General features: G+C 53.9%; 1 protein-coding gene across 4 annotated transcripts in view; it reads right to left on the bottom strand.

The window, feature by feature from the left end:
• Nucleotides 1-998: 998 nt before the first annotated feature.
• The window catches only part of PSD4 (pleckstrin and Sec7 domain containing 4), a 44,478-nt gene continuing 28,594 nt past the window's right edge, over nucleotides 999-16,882 (bottom strand). For all 4 annotated transcript variants that reach the window (XM_027555467.1, XM_027555466.1, XM_027555469.1 and 1 more), the window contains 14 exons: nucleotides 16,727-16,805; nucleotides 15,166-15,547; nucleotides 11,322-11,498; nucleotides 10,818-10,898; nucleotides 10,562-10,674; nucleotides 10,357-10,415; nucleotides 10,097-10,186; nucleotides 8,397-8,440; nucleotides 7,878-8,038; nucleotides 6,781-6,851; nucleotides 6,525-6,688; nucleotides 5,686-5,830; nucleotides 5,305-5,448; nucleotides 999-3,279 (listed from right to left, as the gene is read on the bottom strand). In XM_027555467.1, the coding sequence (XP_027411268.1) occupies nucleotides 3,022-3,279; nucleotides 5,305-5,448; nucleotides 5,686-5,830; nucleotides 6,525-6,688; nucleotides 6,781-6,851; nucleotides 7,878-8,038; nucleotides 8,397-8,440; nucleotides 10,097-10,186; nucleotides 10,357-10,415; nucleotides 10,562-10,674; nucleotides 10,818-10,898; nucleotides 11,322-11,498; nucleotides 15,166-15,547; nucleotides 16,727-16,805 (1,968 nt within the window). In that variant the 3' untranslated portion in view covers nucleotides 999-3,021. The remainder of the gene's footprint in view (nucleotides 3,280-5,304; nucleotides 5,449-5,685; nucleotides 5,831-6,524; nucleotides 6,689-6,780; nucleotides 6,852-7,877; nucleotides 8,039-8,396; nucleotides 8,441-10,096; nucleotides 10,187-10,356; nucleotides 10,416-10,561; nucleotides 10,675-10,817; nucleotides 10,899-11,321; nucleotides 11,499-15,165; nucleotides 15,548-16,726; nucleotides 16,806-16,882) is intronic.

The following is a 16,882-nucleotide window of genomic DNA, read 5'->3' as shown; positions in this document are numbered from 1 at the left end:
TTGCACCGGTGTGTCACCTGGCTCATGGCAGTGAGCTGAGCCCCCTAGATGGCAAAGGAGGCCCTGAGGACAGACTTCAGCCAGCCTTATGCAGTCTGAGCTGCTCACCAAGAACATGTGTCCAGTCCCTTCCCCTGCAAAGGAATGGGCCAGCCCACTCCTGGGTGGGAAGGAAGAGGAGGGTGGAGACAAGGTCAGTCTAGGCCCGTGGGGTTTGATCTGTTCCATACGCAGGACTGGGACTGGGTGAAAACTAAACTCATTTAGTTTTCACTGTTCTAGGTTCCCTGAGACAATTCTGTAGGGAATCCTAGGCTGTCCTATATGACTCCAGAAACGTTTTCCTCTCCATCAGCAGCAAGAGGGTCTTCCCAGATGGCTCAGTGGGTGAAGAATTCACCTGCAATGCAGGAGACACAAGAGATGCAGGTTCGATCCCTGGTTTGGGAAGATCCTCTGGAGAAGGAAATGGCAATCCACTCCAGTATTCTTGCCTGGAAAATCTCATAGACAGAGGAGCCTGGCGGGTCACAGTCCATGGGGTTGCAAAGAGTCGTACATGACTGAGCAAATAAGCACAAGCATTTCACTGAAGAAAGATGTCAAAGTACCAAACCTTTGCCTTCCCAGATAGTGGGAGGCCTGGCCTGGTGGGAGGCCTGACCTGGGCCACTATGGCCCTAGGGAAATGGAAGAGCCTGGTTCTGGTGATGGCCAGGAGCACCCAACTCATTACCTGTTCTTCTAGAGGCATAGCTGCAGCTGGACACCTAGTGCTTGAGGCTTGGGAGATGCAAGCCCGCCCCCCAGTGGTCACATGTCATAACCGCAGCCTAACAACCCATCAAGCCTCCAGGCCAAACCCGGCTGGAGCAGCGCTGGACAGGGTGCACCCTAGCAGCCTGGAGCACCTGGCTTTGGAGACCTCCTGTGCCAAGGTGAAAGGGAGGTACAAGTTCTACAAGAGCAAAAAAGCATGGAAGCGTCACAGACATGCATGCATGCAAACAAACCTCTGCCTTTTATTCTGGTTTTGGAAATAAGGATACAGGTCAGTGAGGTCAAATAACCCACTCACAGCGGTTCAGCCTGTAAGCATCATTTGTGGGCCAAGTCACGTCCGCACGGCGCTAGTATACCACCCCAATCAAATGAGACAATTGGCCTCTGCCCATCAGAGTGGCCCATGGAGCCTTAAAAACTCCCGTTGGTGCCTCTGACCCAGACCTACTGGATCCAGATTCCTGGGCGTAGGATGCAAATGTCTCCAGTGCCACTCTATACTGTCAGTTGGGCGCCAGAGAACAGGATGGTCCTCTCCTAGAGGCCAGGGACATGCTTGATTCATGCCTGAATCTCACAGTACTGGCCCATAAAGGTACTTAATATTATTGGAGAAGTGAAAGAATGAACCCATGAGTGGATGAATCAATGATTCTGAGGTCCCCTCCCGCTGTGACAGCCTATGTGACTCCTGCACACGATTAGCATGCTACACATTCACAGACATGCACACGCACACAGATACATACATGCACACACAGACCCACACACACAGACACGCACATGCACACACACGGCAAAGGAAACCCAGCCTGCCACCCTCAGGCAGGTGCCAGACGGTGGCCTCAGCTGCCCACAGCTGCCTGCCCCTCCCAACCCCCTCACTGGCACACACCTCCTTCTTTACTGGCCTGTATTTATTGTGTACCCACTGGGTGCGTGGCCCAGCCATGGACAGACACTTGTTGGTGACCCTCAAGTGCCAGCCCCACCTGGTGGAGTTGCAGGCCCCCGTGTTGGTTACAGGCACGAAGAGGAGGGCAGGGCGGCAGGAAGGCTGGAGAGGCCGTGCATGCGTCAGCCAGCAGGCGGGTGGCGAGAGGCCCCTTTTGGCAGGCAGCCGGCTCTCACACTTGGCTGAACAGAGACAATGGTGGCTGCTTGGCGGCCCGGCCTCCTTCCCACAGGCAGAGCCTCGGGTCCTCAAGTGTCCGGAGAACAGCCCAGCTGGGATGCGGCCAAAGGGAGCACAAGGGGGCTTCCCAGGGAGGGTGGAAAGGGCCCCTGGGAGCAGGCTGAGGGAGGGAAGGGGTCCCTGAGTGAGTCCTGGAGGTTCCAGGGGAGGGGTTTGTGGGGAGGGAGCCAGGCCTTCAAGGCCCCTCACAACTCTCCAGAGCCCCCAGGGGACACGGCATGCGTCACCACCTCTTACCCTTATCCTCCCCAAACCTGGAGCACCTCCTTCCCTGCTCTGGGGTGGCAAAGGCCCTTGTTACAGGGCTCTCTACTGAACTCTGGGCACCCTCTCCCCTTACAGCCCTCGCTGACCACCGTTGGTTCCACTCTGACGATCAGCCATTGGCCATGGGAGGCAAGGCCTCTCTCATCTGCCCCCTATACGTGCAGGATGTAGGGAAGACCAAACAAAGGCAGGGGGCCCCAGAGCCAGCCTCACTGAGCCCTTGAACTTGCCGAGTCTCTGGTCCTGCCCAGAAGGCTGTTCCCCGCAGTGGACAGGGCCCATCTGGGGTCTCCCAGGACCTCTTCCAGCAAGTCACCTGATTTCCAGAGCAAGACCGCTCCCAGTGCTGCAGCTTCCCTAACCTGTCTGTGCCAAGGTCTCTACGGCCCTGGTCTCTGTCCCTGAGGATGGGGGAGCTCACAGGGCCTCTGACTCAAAGACAGAGAGCCGAGCAACTCCCCAGGTCCAGGAAAGGTGTCCTCTGTGGCTTCTGGAGGGATGGAGGGTAGAATGGGATGAACTGTGGGAGCTGAGTCAAGTCTTTGACCTCTGTCCTCTCTTGGGAGCAGCCGGGGTGGGGGCAACAGTATCAGGAGAACTCCAGTGTGGTGAGTGAGGGAAGGAAGGGGGGACCACACTAGCGTATCCTTCCACAGGGAAGAGGCAGGGCCCCATCCTCAGCACGGACCCGATGATATAAGGCTATTCCTAGGGTTTCATCCCAAATCCACCGCAGGCCCAGGCCGCGGTGGGTAGTTGGTGAGGTGACCCTGGTTTCACAGTTGATTGCGGTTCCGTTTGGGGATGATCTTCCGGTAGGTTCTGCGCTCTGAGATGTTGCGCTTGACCTTGGCCGTGGTGGGGGCCTCATCCTGGTGCAGCGACGGGCTGGAGTGGGACTTCTTCAGGCTGGGCTTGGGCTCCTGCAGGCCTCCAGCCTCCCTCCCCAGCTGCTCCTCCCACAGGTCCAGGTCTTCCGACGGGCAGTGTAGACGGGCCACAAGCAGCTGTAGGTAGGTCTCATAGCGGGTTTTCTGGAACACATATGGGTCCCACTGCCTCAGCACCACCCCAGTTCCAGGTCAGGAGGGGGCTGGGATCACACAGACAGATCACACTGAATGATGCTACAGGGACAGAGACTTTAGAAAGAGGGCTGGGCCAACAGCTAGCATTCACTTGAACAGCGATCTCTGCACATCCTGTCCTTCCTCAGGTATCTTAGAGTTACACCCATCAGCCTGGCCCTGTTTGATACAGCCAACACTGCCTGGTGCTGTAACTAACATTTCCGGAGCACGTTACATCGCTGAGACACTAAAAGATCCATAAGCCACTAGGCTAGAGATCTGTGCAGCACTGCACACAAACAGCACACATCTGTACGCAGCCCTCATTGAGTCTGAATAGCATTTTAACAACTGGCATCTGGAGAGCATGGCGCTAACTACCCTCATCTGCTTAACACTCCTCAGGCCCCCGTAACTAGCATCCTTCAGATACAGTTCCCACCCTCCAGCCCCCTGGGTCCTCATCCACGCCCTGGGAGGCTGGGTGGGAGTCATCGCTGTGCTTTATAAAGAGGAAGGGTCAGTGTTAGTTGATCAGTCGTGTCTGACTCTGCGACCCCATGGACTGTAGGCCGCCAGGCTCCTCTGTCCATAAGATTCTCTAGGCAAGAATACTGGAGTGGGCTGTCATTTCTTTCTCCAGGGGATCTTTCTGCCCCAGGGACTGAACCCAGGTTCTCCTGCATCGCTGGCAGGTTCTTTACCATCAGAGCCACCAGGTAAGCCCACCAGGGAGGGTCAAGGCCTTGCTAAAGGTCCCAGCAAAAGGTTGGTCAGTGGTGGGGAATGGCTGGAGTGCTGCAGGCAGGGCTGGATCCTATCAGCCACCCCTGGGACCTCGGGGAAGTGGCATGCTCACGGCTATGGATGCAGCCAACGTCCCAAGAGGAAGAGCTAGAAAGGGAGGTAGAGGATAGTGCAAGACTAGTGGACACAGACAGGAGGTGACACTGACGCTTGCTCCCCTCTCCCCTCCCTGCCCCTGGGTGGCCTCTGCCCTCCTCTCTTGTCACATTGCCCTACACCCCGCTCCTGCTGAATTTGGACGCAGGATTGGGGGTGGAGTAAGTAAAATATTTCAGCATCAGAGAGCTAACAAAGATCATTCCTTAGTTACGGCCATAAATGAGGCATGGATGTGATCAGGTCTCATGAAAGTATATCAGGTGTGAACAAGTTTAATCTCTCTGTGCCTCAGTTTCCTCATCTGTAAACTGAGGATTAGTGTCCTTACCCCAGAGTAGCTGGATGACTAAATAAGACAATCCATGCAACAAGCTTCAGAAATACTGCCTACTATAATAGTATTAGGCAGGTATGAGGGGAAATATATATTCTGTTAAAATATAGTTTTTCCAGGACTTCCCTGGCGGTCCAGTGGTTAAGACTCAGCACTCCCAATGCAGGGGGCATGGGTTAGATCCCTGGTCGGGAACTAAGCTCCCATGTGCCAAAAGGTGTGGCCAAGAAAATTATATATACATACACACACACACACACACACACACACACACACATATAGTACATTTACATATATATAATAATATAATAATTGGGCCTCCCAGGTGGCTTAGATGGTAAAGAAAGGTCCTGCAAAGCAAGGGACGTGGGCTTGATCCCTGGGTTGGCAAGATCCCCTGGACAGGGGAATGGCAACCCACTCCAGCATTCTTGCCTGAGAATCTCATGGACAAGGGAGCCTGGATGGGGGCCAAACTGAGCAACACACATACACACGAGTGTTACCAGACAAGCAGCTGCTGTGTTCCAAGGACAAGAGGTGAAGTGGCCTGAGAGTACACAGACACACACACTTGTGCAGGCGTGTGCACACATTCGTGTGTGTAGACCATTCACACAGGGCTGGAGTTCTCACACAAGCCCCCCCGCCCCACTGCCCTGAGCGGCTGGGAGCCAAGGCTGCAAGGACAGCCACGGCCATGAGAGGGCGGCAGAGGGTCCAGGCGGAGGGTGAGACAGCGACCTCACCTCGTACTCCAGGTACTCCTTCCGCAAGCGGTAGTCTTCCAGCTCGCGGCTGCGGCCTCGCCGCTCGGGTAAGTTCCTCTGCAGATCCAGCAGGTCGTCAGAGGCAGCGTCCAGGCAGTTCTCGTGGGATCGATGCTGCTCCTCCTGGGAGCGGGAGGCGGTGAGGGGAGCTGTTTCAAGCCCTCCCTCTCTGAACCCACCATCCCAAGACCTCCCCTCTCTGTTCCTGAGCCCAGGAGTACAGCTCCATCCTGACCCAGGGGCCCAGATGTTCAGCCCAGCTTTCTCCTAGGCCAGGTGCACAGCCTCTCATCTCCCTTCTAGTCCTCCAGGGTGTATCCCACCACCACATCCCGCCCCTCCTTCAGGCTCAGGTCTTACCAGGGAGCCCTGGGTTGGGCCCACGGGCAGGATGGGACGGACGAATTTGCGCTGGGAGCCCACCGCGGCAGGGAAAGGCGGAGCTGAGTGCGTGGCGGCAGCTAGATTGATGCGCGCGATCCAGGAAGTCATCTCCTGGGCAGTGCTGTGTGCAGAGAGAGCGGTCTGTCCCTTGGACCACAGAGTGCTAGCCTATCACCGCCCTCCAGCCTCTGGTGGTCAGCTCAGGCACCCGGCTACAAAAGCCAAAAGTCCTGCCACTAGCTGAGGTGGTTGACCCCTGCTGGTGGTTTTTCTCACCCAACAGAGGCAATAAGAGTTTATGTTTAGTTACTCACTCGTGTCCAACTCTGGGACCCCAAGGGCTGTAACCTGCCAGGCTCCTCTGTTCATGAGACTCTCCAGACAAGAATACTGGAGTGGGTTGCCATGCCCTTCTCCAGGAGATCTTCCCGATCCAGGGATCAAACCCAAGTCTCCTGCATTGGCAGGTGGGTCCTTTACCACTGAGCCACCAGGGAAGCCAATAGAGTTTAAATCAAATGCCAAAAAATGATCAAGTGTTCGTGGCTTCCTGGAATCCGCTGTTTGGAACTGAGAGGCTTAGTCCAACTTTCAAGGAAGAGCCGGTCCCAGGGGTGAAATGGGCTTAAGGCAGGGGATGGAAGCGGGAAGTTCCCCGCTCTCCACACTTCATGTGTACCTGGGACCCACCAGTGACACATCCCAGGTCAAGCCTGCACCTCCCTCCAGGGTGGGGCCAGCACCCGTCAGAGGATGAGAGGTTTACAGGAGGAAAGCTGGGGCCTTGCTATCGCCCATCCCCACCCCTGACTTACGGTGCCTGGAAGAGGTAGAGGCGCCAGTCGGCCGTGCGCAGCTGGAAGACATGTGGCTTCTTGGTGTAGTGGGTGGCAGGGGTGGCCAGTGAGTGGTGCACCCCCACCGGCTCATCCACCATCTGCCCCACCAAACTCTCCCCATCAAGGGCGTGGTCCTCTCCCTGCCACAGGGCAACAGGGGCTCAGAAAAGAGGTTTCCATCAGCTGCCCACCCTCCTACACTGCCCATCAGGGGTGCAGACACCCTCCCTACCTTCAGGAAGTAGAGGACCATCCCTCGAAGTAAGGTGTGGAGCATCTTCCAGCCACGCTTACCCCATGGCGCTACCCGGGAAGCAGAACACGAAGGTGGGTGATGATTCCCCCCCAACCACTTCCAGACCCTCAGATGCACACCATCTCACCACCTCCAGTCCCTGCCCAGGGTGCACAGAAACACACAGAAACACACCAACACAACAAAACACAGCAGATGACAAGCAGGCAGTACTGTGTCTCACACACACAGGCAATCATGCTCAGACACCAAAACAGAGCTGCTTACAAACAATAACACAAGTAGGTGCTCATCCAATCCAGCCCCCCTCAAACACGCTCACCCACAAGCACAGCTCTTCTGGGGCCTCTTTCTCGTCCCATCCAGAGAGACACAGGGGCTCAGAAGCTAGGGCTGAAGGCCTACTTCCCCATGGTCACCTCTTGGCCTTGCTCATGTGGCTTCTCACAACCAAATGCCAGTCCCCTAGCTGGTCACCACAGCCCCATCCACCTGGGATCCCATTCCTGCGCTGGTCATGTGGCTCCCTGCTCCAGAGCCCTCAACGGTCTGCAGGATGAAGCCCAGTGCACCCCGTGCTGTCTTTTCTCTCACACCCCACCCTGTGCTCTTTGCCTGGTGGGGCTCTCTTTGCAAATAACCAGACCCTCTTTTCCTCCAAGGTTCAGCTCAGAGACCATCATGTCCCAGAAACCTTAACTATCCTGTCTCCCACATTCTACCCCCAAACAAAAACAGAAGCCTCACCCTCCTCCACACCCCATACCCCATTGAGACCTCCCTGCATCACGCAGCTAGCTCTTCTGTTTATCCCAGACACTGCCTTGTTTGTCTAATTCCCACCTTAGCACAGAGGCCCAGGGGGCGGGGGATCCCTAGGTTTGTCTTGTCTCTGCATCACCTCCCCCACCCCCGCTTACAGTCTCTACTGAGGAAGGACCATGGGCTGCCCATCCTCCACCATGCCATCTCTCTGCACACCCGCACACACATCGGCTCAGGACATCGTGTTCCTGGGCAGGGCGCTTTGCACACACTGGTCGACAGATGTACAACAGCAGGCAGACACTCACTCTTCTTGCCATCCGCATCCTGGTGCATCTTCCGGGCCAGGAAGCCCTGCTTGTAGGTGGGCACCGTGGGGTCCTGGGCCAGCTGGAGGAAAGGGTTGCTCATCTTGCCAGCTGGGGGAGACGGCTGGGCCTTCTCGGGCCTGGCTGTGTCTTCTTCATCCCTGGGCATCAAAGAATTGGGCTGGGGCTGCTTAAATGGGCAGAGGCCACCAGGAGGCACCCCTGCTTCAGGACCCCACCCTCTCTCTTGCTGGGCAGCCACACCTCAGGACCCCCTAAAAGAAGCCCTCCTTCAAGGTCAGCCCATCAATTCCTATCATCCCTATGCCCTCATGGCCTCTGGCTCCTCCAGGTGTTACATGCCCCCCTGCACCCTCTCTGAGACCGGCCTGATGCCCTGCCTCTGACTCCACCCATGCAGAGGGGAGCACTGTCCGGGACCCTGAACTCTCCCACTCAGCTGGGCGGGAGGAGGGCAGGCAGGAGAGAGGGTGGGGAGGGAAGATGGGTCTCACTTACACGGCCCACTCGAGCTTCTCACTTCGGATAGACCAGTAGAGGGCCTGGAATAGAAACACACAGCTGGACCGGAGAGCCTCAGGCCAGGGGGCCCATACTCTGCCAGAGGCAGGATGGGCATGCTGCCACCTCCATCCCAGTATTGCTGCCCTTCTGCCCTGGGCAGCAAGCAACCCATGGATCCATGCAAGCAGGCAACAATTTATCAGGCATTTGCCATGTGCCGGGCACTGTGCTGGGGGCTGGAGACACAAGGGTGAACAAACCAGTCCTTGAGCTTTTCTTTGTTTGTGCTCAGTGTGACCAACTCTTTGTGACTCCATGGACTCCAGCCTGCTGTGTGTGTGTGTGCTTAGTCGCTCAGTCGGGTCCAACTCTTTGTGACCCAATGGACTGTAGCCCGCCAGGCTCCTCTGTCCATGGGGATTCTCCAAGCAATACTGGAGTGGGTTACTATGCCCTTCTCCAGGGGACCTTCCCAACCCAGGGATCAAACCCAGGTCTCCCACATTGCAGGCAGATTCTTTACTGTCTGAGTCATCAGAGAAGCCCATAGCCTGCCAAGCTCCTCTGTCCATAAGATTTGCCAGGCAACAATACTAGAGCAGGCAGCCATTTCCTCTCCAGGAGAGCTTCCCAACCCAACGATTAAACCCAGGTCTCCTGCATTGCAGGTGGATTCTTTACCATCTGAGCCACTAGGGAAGCCCTTTCCTTGAACTTAGTGAGGCCTGAACTAGTTCCCTGAAGGGGAAATGAATCACCCACATACCATCCTGCCCAGAGGGATGTGAGGCAGCAGGAATGCCTCACTACAGAGCAGTCAGCATTTGGTGAGTGAGTGAATAAACGAGATGCCATGACTTTGAAATGATATGACCGAGAGTGTGCATGTCCACGGGGCTGGCTGGCTGGCTTCTGGAGCTCTGGCCACACCTAGCGGTGGTGCCAGATAGTAAGTGTTCAGTTAATGTTCGCTGAATAGACGGGAGAATAAATGCTGTGATTGCTTATGAAAGCAGCCTGTGTGCCAGGACTAAGCACTTGACCACCTTAATTTCATCGTGGTAACAACCCTGCAAAATGGTCACTCACCCTGGGAGAACTTGCCTCGGCCAAAGTGTAAGCTGCCCAAGGCTAGAATGCAAACCCTGTAACCTCTGCTCCTGAATCATAGCTCCAGACTTTCACCACGTGAAGCTTTACACCAAGGACCAAAATCCAGTGCTTCTCAGACTTCACAGGCCTAAGAGTCACCCAGAGGCATAACGGAACAATGTAGGGACCCAGCTGAGATTTGATTCAGTGGATCCAGGCCAGGGGGATGTGAATTCACACAAGCTGATACATTTCAAGGGGACACTGATGCCGCAGGCTGGGCAGTATCACTTTTAGTTCCCTTCAGTAAAGAAGGCCTGTTCTAGGATTTCCCTGGCAGTCCAGTGGTTAAGACTCCATGCTCCCATTGTAGGGGGAACAGGTTCGATTCCTGGTCAGGGAACTAGATCTCACACGCCACAACTAGAAGATGTTGCTTATTGGTGACAAAGATCCAGGACAGTCAAATAAATAAATAAGGAATTATGTTTTTAAAAAGGCGTGTTGTCTGAAGGATGTCTTGGCAGAGCCAGGCCCGGGCTCATGTTCCCCTTGGGACAGTGAGCTGAGGCTCCAGGCCCCACGTGGACCCCGTGCCGTACCTTGAGCAGTTCTTTGGGGAAGTTCCCGCCGTCCCGCAGGCCATTCAGGTTGGTTATGAATTCCTGGCAGCTCATGCTCTTCCCAATGTTCTGTGGCCAGAACATGTGGAGAGGGGGGCAGCTGGCACACATGTCCCACTCCAGCAGCACGACCCCCAGCTGGCCACCCCGAACCTCCCCTGGGTCCCCAGGGCCCTCCCCGACCCAATCCCGGGCCTTGGTCGTGGCTCCCCTCTCCCAAGACCCCCACAGGCTCTCACCTGTCCATGCAGGTCCGTGTTAAGGAGCATGATGGCGCAGGTCAAGGTGTGCACGCAATCTGCCCCCGCAGAGAGAAAAGGCCATTGGAACCGGGACTCCTGCATTGCCTCTGCCCACCCTGGGTGGGGGGACCTCCCCAATGCTTCTGGGCCCCCATGAGTACACTCCCACCAGTCACCACCCAGTAAACCGGCCCCTCCCTACCTACTGAGGAGAAAAGCCCGGGGTTGCAGTGATGGAAGCGCTTGGAGAACTGGTAGAGGATCCGCTCTCGTTCCTGGGTCTCCCCACTGAGCACCAGGGCCTGGAGGAAGCCCCTGGAAGGAGGGCCCGAGTCCAGGCAGAGCCCGGCAGCCTGAGCTCGGGGCCAGCCAGAATCCAGCCTCTGCTGGTGGTGCTTCCCCCACCTCCCCGCCACGCTGGCCATCCCTCCTTCCCAGAGAAGGCCCCCAGGTGTTACCGGAGTGCACGGTCCAGGCTCTGGCCTCCGAACTGGAAGAAGGACAGGTACGCCTCAGCCACGGCCCTGCTAAAGTCATTGCTGCAGAAGGAAAGTGGGGATGAAGACTGGGTGGGGACTGGCGGGCCTCCTGGGGCCTGACAGGGGCTGGGGGTGCGATCAAAGGAAAGGCACAGCCAGGGTGGACCCTGGGGCCCGAGAGGGCACTGGCAGCCCCTGGGACCCCATCGGCGCTGAGTGGGAGGGACATGGGGTTGGGGTAGGGGAGGCAGGTGGCCAGGTCTGGCGGCTCTAGGCAGGGACTGAGGGTGGTCCAATGTGACTAAGAGAAAGAGACAGGCACAGCAAGGGGCTGAGGGTGAAGGGGAGAGGGTGCGGCGGACAGGGCAGGAGTGAAGGCATGAGAGGTCAGCGGTGGGGGGCACGGGCAGCAAGGATGGCCCATCAGTGGTCCTTCCCATCCTGACCAGACATCCAGCCTTGCTTGAGTTCAAAACCCCTTACTTCTTCCTCAGGTAGGCAGCCACTTCAGACTTCCGGAAGCCCTCCAGGTGATAGAGGCGAGAGGCCAAGTTCCAGGCCACCTTGTCAGTCCTGACGCCATTCGCCAGCTTGTCTCCAGCCGGGAGCCTCTGGCCTTCCTCTGGGGGTTGCACTTGGGGCATAGGGCTCCCAGGAAGCCTGTGAAAGTCCATCAGTGTCCTCAGGCTCCCATTTGGGATGGAGACAAAGGGCTTCTGGGTCAGGTGTCCTTGAGGTCAGTTGGGGCGGTAGGGGGCAGTAGTGCTCAGAGTCCATGCCCAGAGCTCAGGGCGGGAGCTGGGGCTACCTTCTACCCCCAGGGAAGAGTCTGGATCACAGCCCGCCTGACCTGACCTGGGCACCAGGAGGGCAGTATCCACACCAAGCCAGCAGGGGCTGGAGCTGAGCTTGGTGCCAGCACGTTCTCAGGTAAACCGCAGGGATGCACTGAGCCTAATTCCCCTTGGTGGCAGGTGCAGCCCTCTGAAGACCCTGGTGGCACTGAATCCATCCCAAGGAGGGGTAGGATTACCTCCCCAAACCCCAGCAGCCATCTGTGTCCCTCACCTCTCCTGCCCTCCCCATCATGCCTCCTTGCCCTCCTTCCCTACCCCCAGCTCCAGCCTCCACTCCTAGATCTGCAGCCAAGGATGGTGTAAGGATGAGGCGAGAACCAGAAGCTAGACTGGCTTTAGGGATGGTGATAGCTGGGGTTGCCATAGACGTGGTTTCCAACCCTTGCCCTCCTATACCAGCTTCCCTGTCATACAGAAGGGTCTCACTGCAGGGGCTTGGATGGGGACCTACAAAGGTGAACAGGCCCAGGAGACCGCCGGGCAGACTTAGGGAACACTCAGAACCTCAGAAGTCACCAAGACCAATCTCCATCTGACTCCTGCCCTGTCCCCGCAACACTGCAACCAAGTACTGGGGTATCCTTGTTATCATCATCCAGGTTGCTTCCCAGGTGGCTCAGTGGTGAAAAGTCTGCCTGCCAACGCAGGAGACACAGGCTTGATCCCTGGGGCAGGACGATCCCCTGGAGGAGGAAATGGCAACCCACTCCAGTATTCTTGCCTGGAAAATCCCATGGACAAGGGGAACCTGGGCGGGCTGCAGTCTATGGGGTCACAAAGATTCAGACATGACTAAGCGACTGAGCACATGCGAGCACGCGTCATCCAGGTTACCATAGTTAGGGAGTTGTACAGAGAAGGAAAACTTTTCACAACACGAAAGTGTTCACCAATGGACTATCCACTTATAAAATTCGGCTGGGCTTAGTAGTCCTCTCCATGTGACACAAATGTATATCTCTGCCCCCATCTGGGTCAGTGACTTTGCTGGTAATTTCTCCCTACTTCCTGAGGCTCATCTGCATCCAACAAGGTAAACATAATGGAAATCAACTGAAAAGTGACATTACAAATGTTGACGAAAAAACATAGGATGTTATGAAGTCCACGAAAGTAATACTGGAAGATTCCAGGGGTCACTTGGGACGCCAGAGACAAGTACAGGAACAGGAAGGGTTATTCCAATGAACAACTGAGGAGGAGGAAGTAAAAATAATGATATGCTTGTCACATGTAAAGGGAACTACTTGGGGGACTTCCTGAGAGGTCCATCGGTTAAGACTTCACACTTGCAATGCAGAGGGCACAGGTTCAATCCCTGCTCAGGGAACTAGATCACACACGCCTTATGGTACAGCCAAAAAAATGTAAAGAGAACTACTTGGATAATCAGCTGATGGAGCCCTCAAATACTTTTACCAACATGACCAAGTCAATTAGTGTTGTTACTAAAATAACATCTAGATAGGGAGGCACTTTGAGGGGAAAAAACCCCACAAAGCAAATATAATCTGTTATGGAACTGTATACTTTAAATGGATGGATTGTATGATACGTGAATTATATCTCAATAAAGCTGTTATTAATCTTCCCGACCCAGGGATTGAACCTGGGTCTCCTGCACTGCAGGCAGATTCTTGACCATCTGAGCCACCAGGGAAGCCCAAAATAAAGTAATAAATAGACCTTTATTACCTCACTATGAAAGTTAAAGATGAATGAATGACATCTCACTGAGCCAGCAAATTAGGTTAGGAAAATTAACTTCCTATATTGTATTAAATATAAGATTAAATAAATTTATTTCTGTAATATTTAGTGTGGTTTACCAAGAAAAGCATCAGTTAAACCTTTTTCATTATCTACTATGAAAGTATGGCTTGCATTTTAGGTAGATTTACTTTTATTTGGGGTTGAATCAAGGTTAATTTCTGGCACAATGAACGCTCTCTTTTCAGATACTGAGAGACTCTTCTGATTACTCTGAACATCTCCAGAGACCACGTATATTTCCAGCAGTGGAAGAAAGATGCTTCTTTGGTTTCTGATACTGCCTGAGGTTCACCATCACTCAATGACATTAAGATCGGAGTGGAGTTAACCTTCCAGTTAGTGTAACACTTAAACCATCACTGGTGTTTCCTGATCTCTTTCACCTGACCTCAATTTGGCCAACAAAATCCCTTTTCCATGGAGAGATCCTAGAGGCTGACAGGCTTCATGCAGTATCCTTGGGGCAGGAGGACATTTAGGTGGATTTCCAGGTGGCCTATTCCTACCTCGGCTCACAGTTCTGGGGTCGTTCAATCCTGCTATGGACCCCAAGATCCACCATTCCTTTGGTACCAATCAAACCTTCCCCTGCTACTCTGTGAGGGAGAGAGATCTAAGTCAGCACTCTGAGCCTCCCAGTCACATCTTCAAATTCATAGTAGCATGTAATCCCCATACCACTAGCTCTGACCTTCTCTCTTCCCAGACCTGCCTAGCATGACCCCCATTTTTCGCACACATGGTCCTGGCCAGGTTCACTGCACAAGCCCCTGGTCGTCTCCTGTTGTCTGGCGTGGACATGTCTCCCTGGCTGTCCCTTGGCACATGCGAGTCCTGCCCTATGTGTATGACCGCCCGCTCTTTGGTTTCTTGCGCTTCCAAACCCTCCAGTCTATAATCCCAGCTTACATATGTTCTATGCTAGGTCCCAGTGTGCGTTTCTCATGTCACCTCACACAAGTCAGAATGGCTATCATCAAAAAGTCTACAAACAATACATGCTGGAGAGAACATGGAGAGAAAGGAACCCTCCAACACTGTTGGTGGGAGTGTAAATTGGTGCAGCCACTATGGAGAACAGTACGGAGTTTTCTTAAAAACCTAAATATAGAGTTACCATATGATCCATCAATCCCAGTCCTAGGCATACATTTAGAGAAAGCCATAATTCGAAAAGATATATGCACCCCAATGTTCACTGCAGCACTATGCACAATAGCCAAGACATGGAAGCAACCTAAATGTCCACTGATGAACGGATAAAAAGATGTGGTATACACTATATACACCTACACACAATGTAATATTACTCAGCCATACAAAAGAATAAGCCATTTGCATCAACACGGATGGACCTAGAGATTATCATACTAAGTGAAGTCAGACAACTATTGTATGCTACGACTTCTATATGAAGTCTAAAAAAAAAAAGATACCAATGAATTTACTCATAAAACAGAAATGGAAAAAAACTTATGGTTACCAAATGGGAAAGAGGGGTAAGAATAAATGAGGAGTTTGGAATTAACATATACACACTATTATATATAAAACAGATAACCAGTAAGGACCTACTGCAATAGCACAGGGAACTATTCTTAATATTTTGCAATAACCTATAAGGGAAAAGAATCAGAGTGGGTATTCTTAAATGCCTACATAATTAGGAAGCAGAGGGCGGTTAGAATGACACTTACGTTTTTGCAGAAGTCAGGCAAGCGTCAGGCTGGCTGGCTCCGGCCTCCGCAGTCCTGGCGGGGCTTAACTTTACTTCCTTCCCTTGGGTTGGGGCCTCTCCTGCCTCCTCTTTTTCCAGGGAACCTGGCTCTGCCCCATCTGTCTCCAGGAATGAAGGGCTTGGAGCATCTAGTGTCCACTCGGGAAGAACACTGCCTGGGGGGTGGCCCTGCAGCCGCAGGCTGCCTTCCCGGGAGGAGACGGGGCTGGGCAGGGAGTTGGGGCCTCTGACCCCAGACTCAGGGCTGCTGGGCTCCGGCGAAGAGGCTGGGCTCCCCCAGGGGTGGCCAGGGGTCACGGTGCAGGGAGCAGACTCCTGGACACACTCTGTATCCTTGTCACCTGAGAAAGAGCATGGAATGAAGCTGGCATGGGGTGAGGGGTAGGCTGCGGGCCAAGGGGCCTGGCAGAGCCAGGGAACAGCCTGGGCTGTCATCGCTAGCAGGTCCCCCCTCCCCTACCCCCCCTGAGCTCCTCCCTGAAACTGCACATTCTGTCCCTGGTCATGGGGCAGTGACCTCCCACACATGGGGCAGCAGGCAGAAAACTCCAGCCCCAAGGCAACCAGGGGTTCAAGGTTGCTAAACCATGAAGATCCAGGAATCCAAAAGGCTGGGTCTTTTGTCGTTGTTGTTCAGTCGCTAAGTCATGTCTGACTCTTTGCGTCCCCATGGACTGCAGCACACCAGGCTTCCCTGTCCTTCACCATCTCCCAGAGCTTGCTCAGACTCATGTCCATTGAGTTGGTGATGCTATTCAACCATCTCATCCTCTGTCATCTCCTTCTCCTCCTACCTTCAATCTTTCCCAGCTTCAGGATCTTTTGCACATTTCATATTTACTCTATGAGATGGTATTTTACTTAATTTATTAAAAAAAAATTTATTCATTTACTCTATGAGCATTTTATTTTTTTTTAATTTTAGTCTTCATTTACTCCAAGAGATGGGTATTTCATTATTTATTTTTTTAAATTTACTTTTAATTGGAATATATGGGGGTGGCAGGGGATGAGATGGTTAGATAAGCATCACCCACTCAGTGGACATAAATGTGAGCAAACCCCAGGAGACAGTGAAGGATAGGGAAGCCTGGCGTGCTGCAGTTCATGGGATCACAAAGAGTCGGACACAACTTAGCGACTGAACAATTGGTTTACAATGTTGTGTTGGTTTCTGCCGTACAACAACATGAATCAGCTGTAGGTATACATATGTCCCCTCCCTCTTGAAACTCCCTCCCACTCCCCACCCCATCCTGTCCCTCTAGTTGTCACAGAGCACTGGGTTGAGCTCCCTGTGTTATACAGCAACTTCCCATTAGCAGAGATGGGTATTTTAAAACCCATTGTATTGACGAGGTTACAGAGGCAGATACAGGGTTTAACCCCAAGTCTGTCTGGTTCTAATACAATACAAGGGGACCCCTTAATGACACCCCTGGGATCCAAGAATGATCTTTGTCCCCACTCCCGATCAGACCCCAACCACTTGATTTCCCAGACCCCACACTGGATCTCACCTCTGTCCTGGGAGCTAAGAGGCCCTGTGGGCCAGGAAGGAATGACCTTGGTTGGCCAGCCCTGGGTGCTGGGCCCAACCTGTTGAGAAAGATAGAGGTACATCCATGAGGCCTGGAGACACTGAGAGGTGTAGGGGGCAGTGCAGGAAGGGGAAG

Source organism: Bos indicus x Bos taurus, chromosome 11, assembly GCF_003369695.1.
Source record: "Bos indicus x Bos taurus breed Angus x Brahman F1 hybrid chromosome 11, Bos_hybrid_MaternalHap_v2.0, whole genome shotgun sequence".
Classification (NCBI taxonomy): Eukaryota; Metazoa; Chordata; class Mammalia; order Artiodactyla; family Bovidae; genus Bos; species Bos indicus x Bos taurus.
This window is presented reverse-complemented; position numbering and strand designations above follow the sequence as displayed.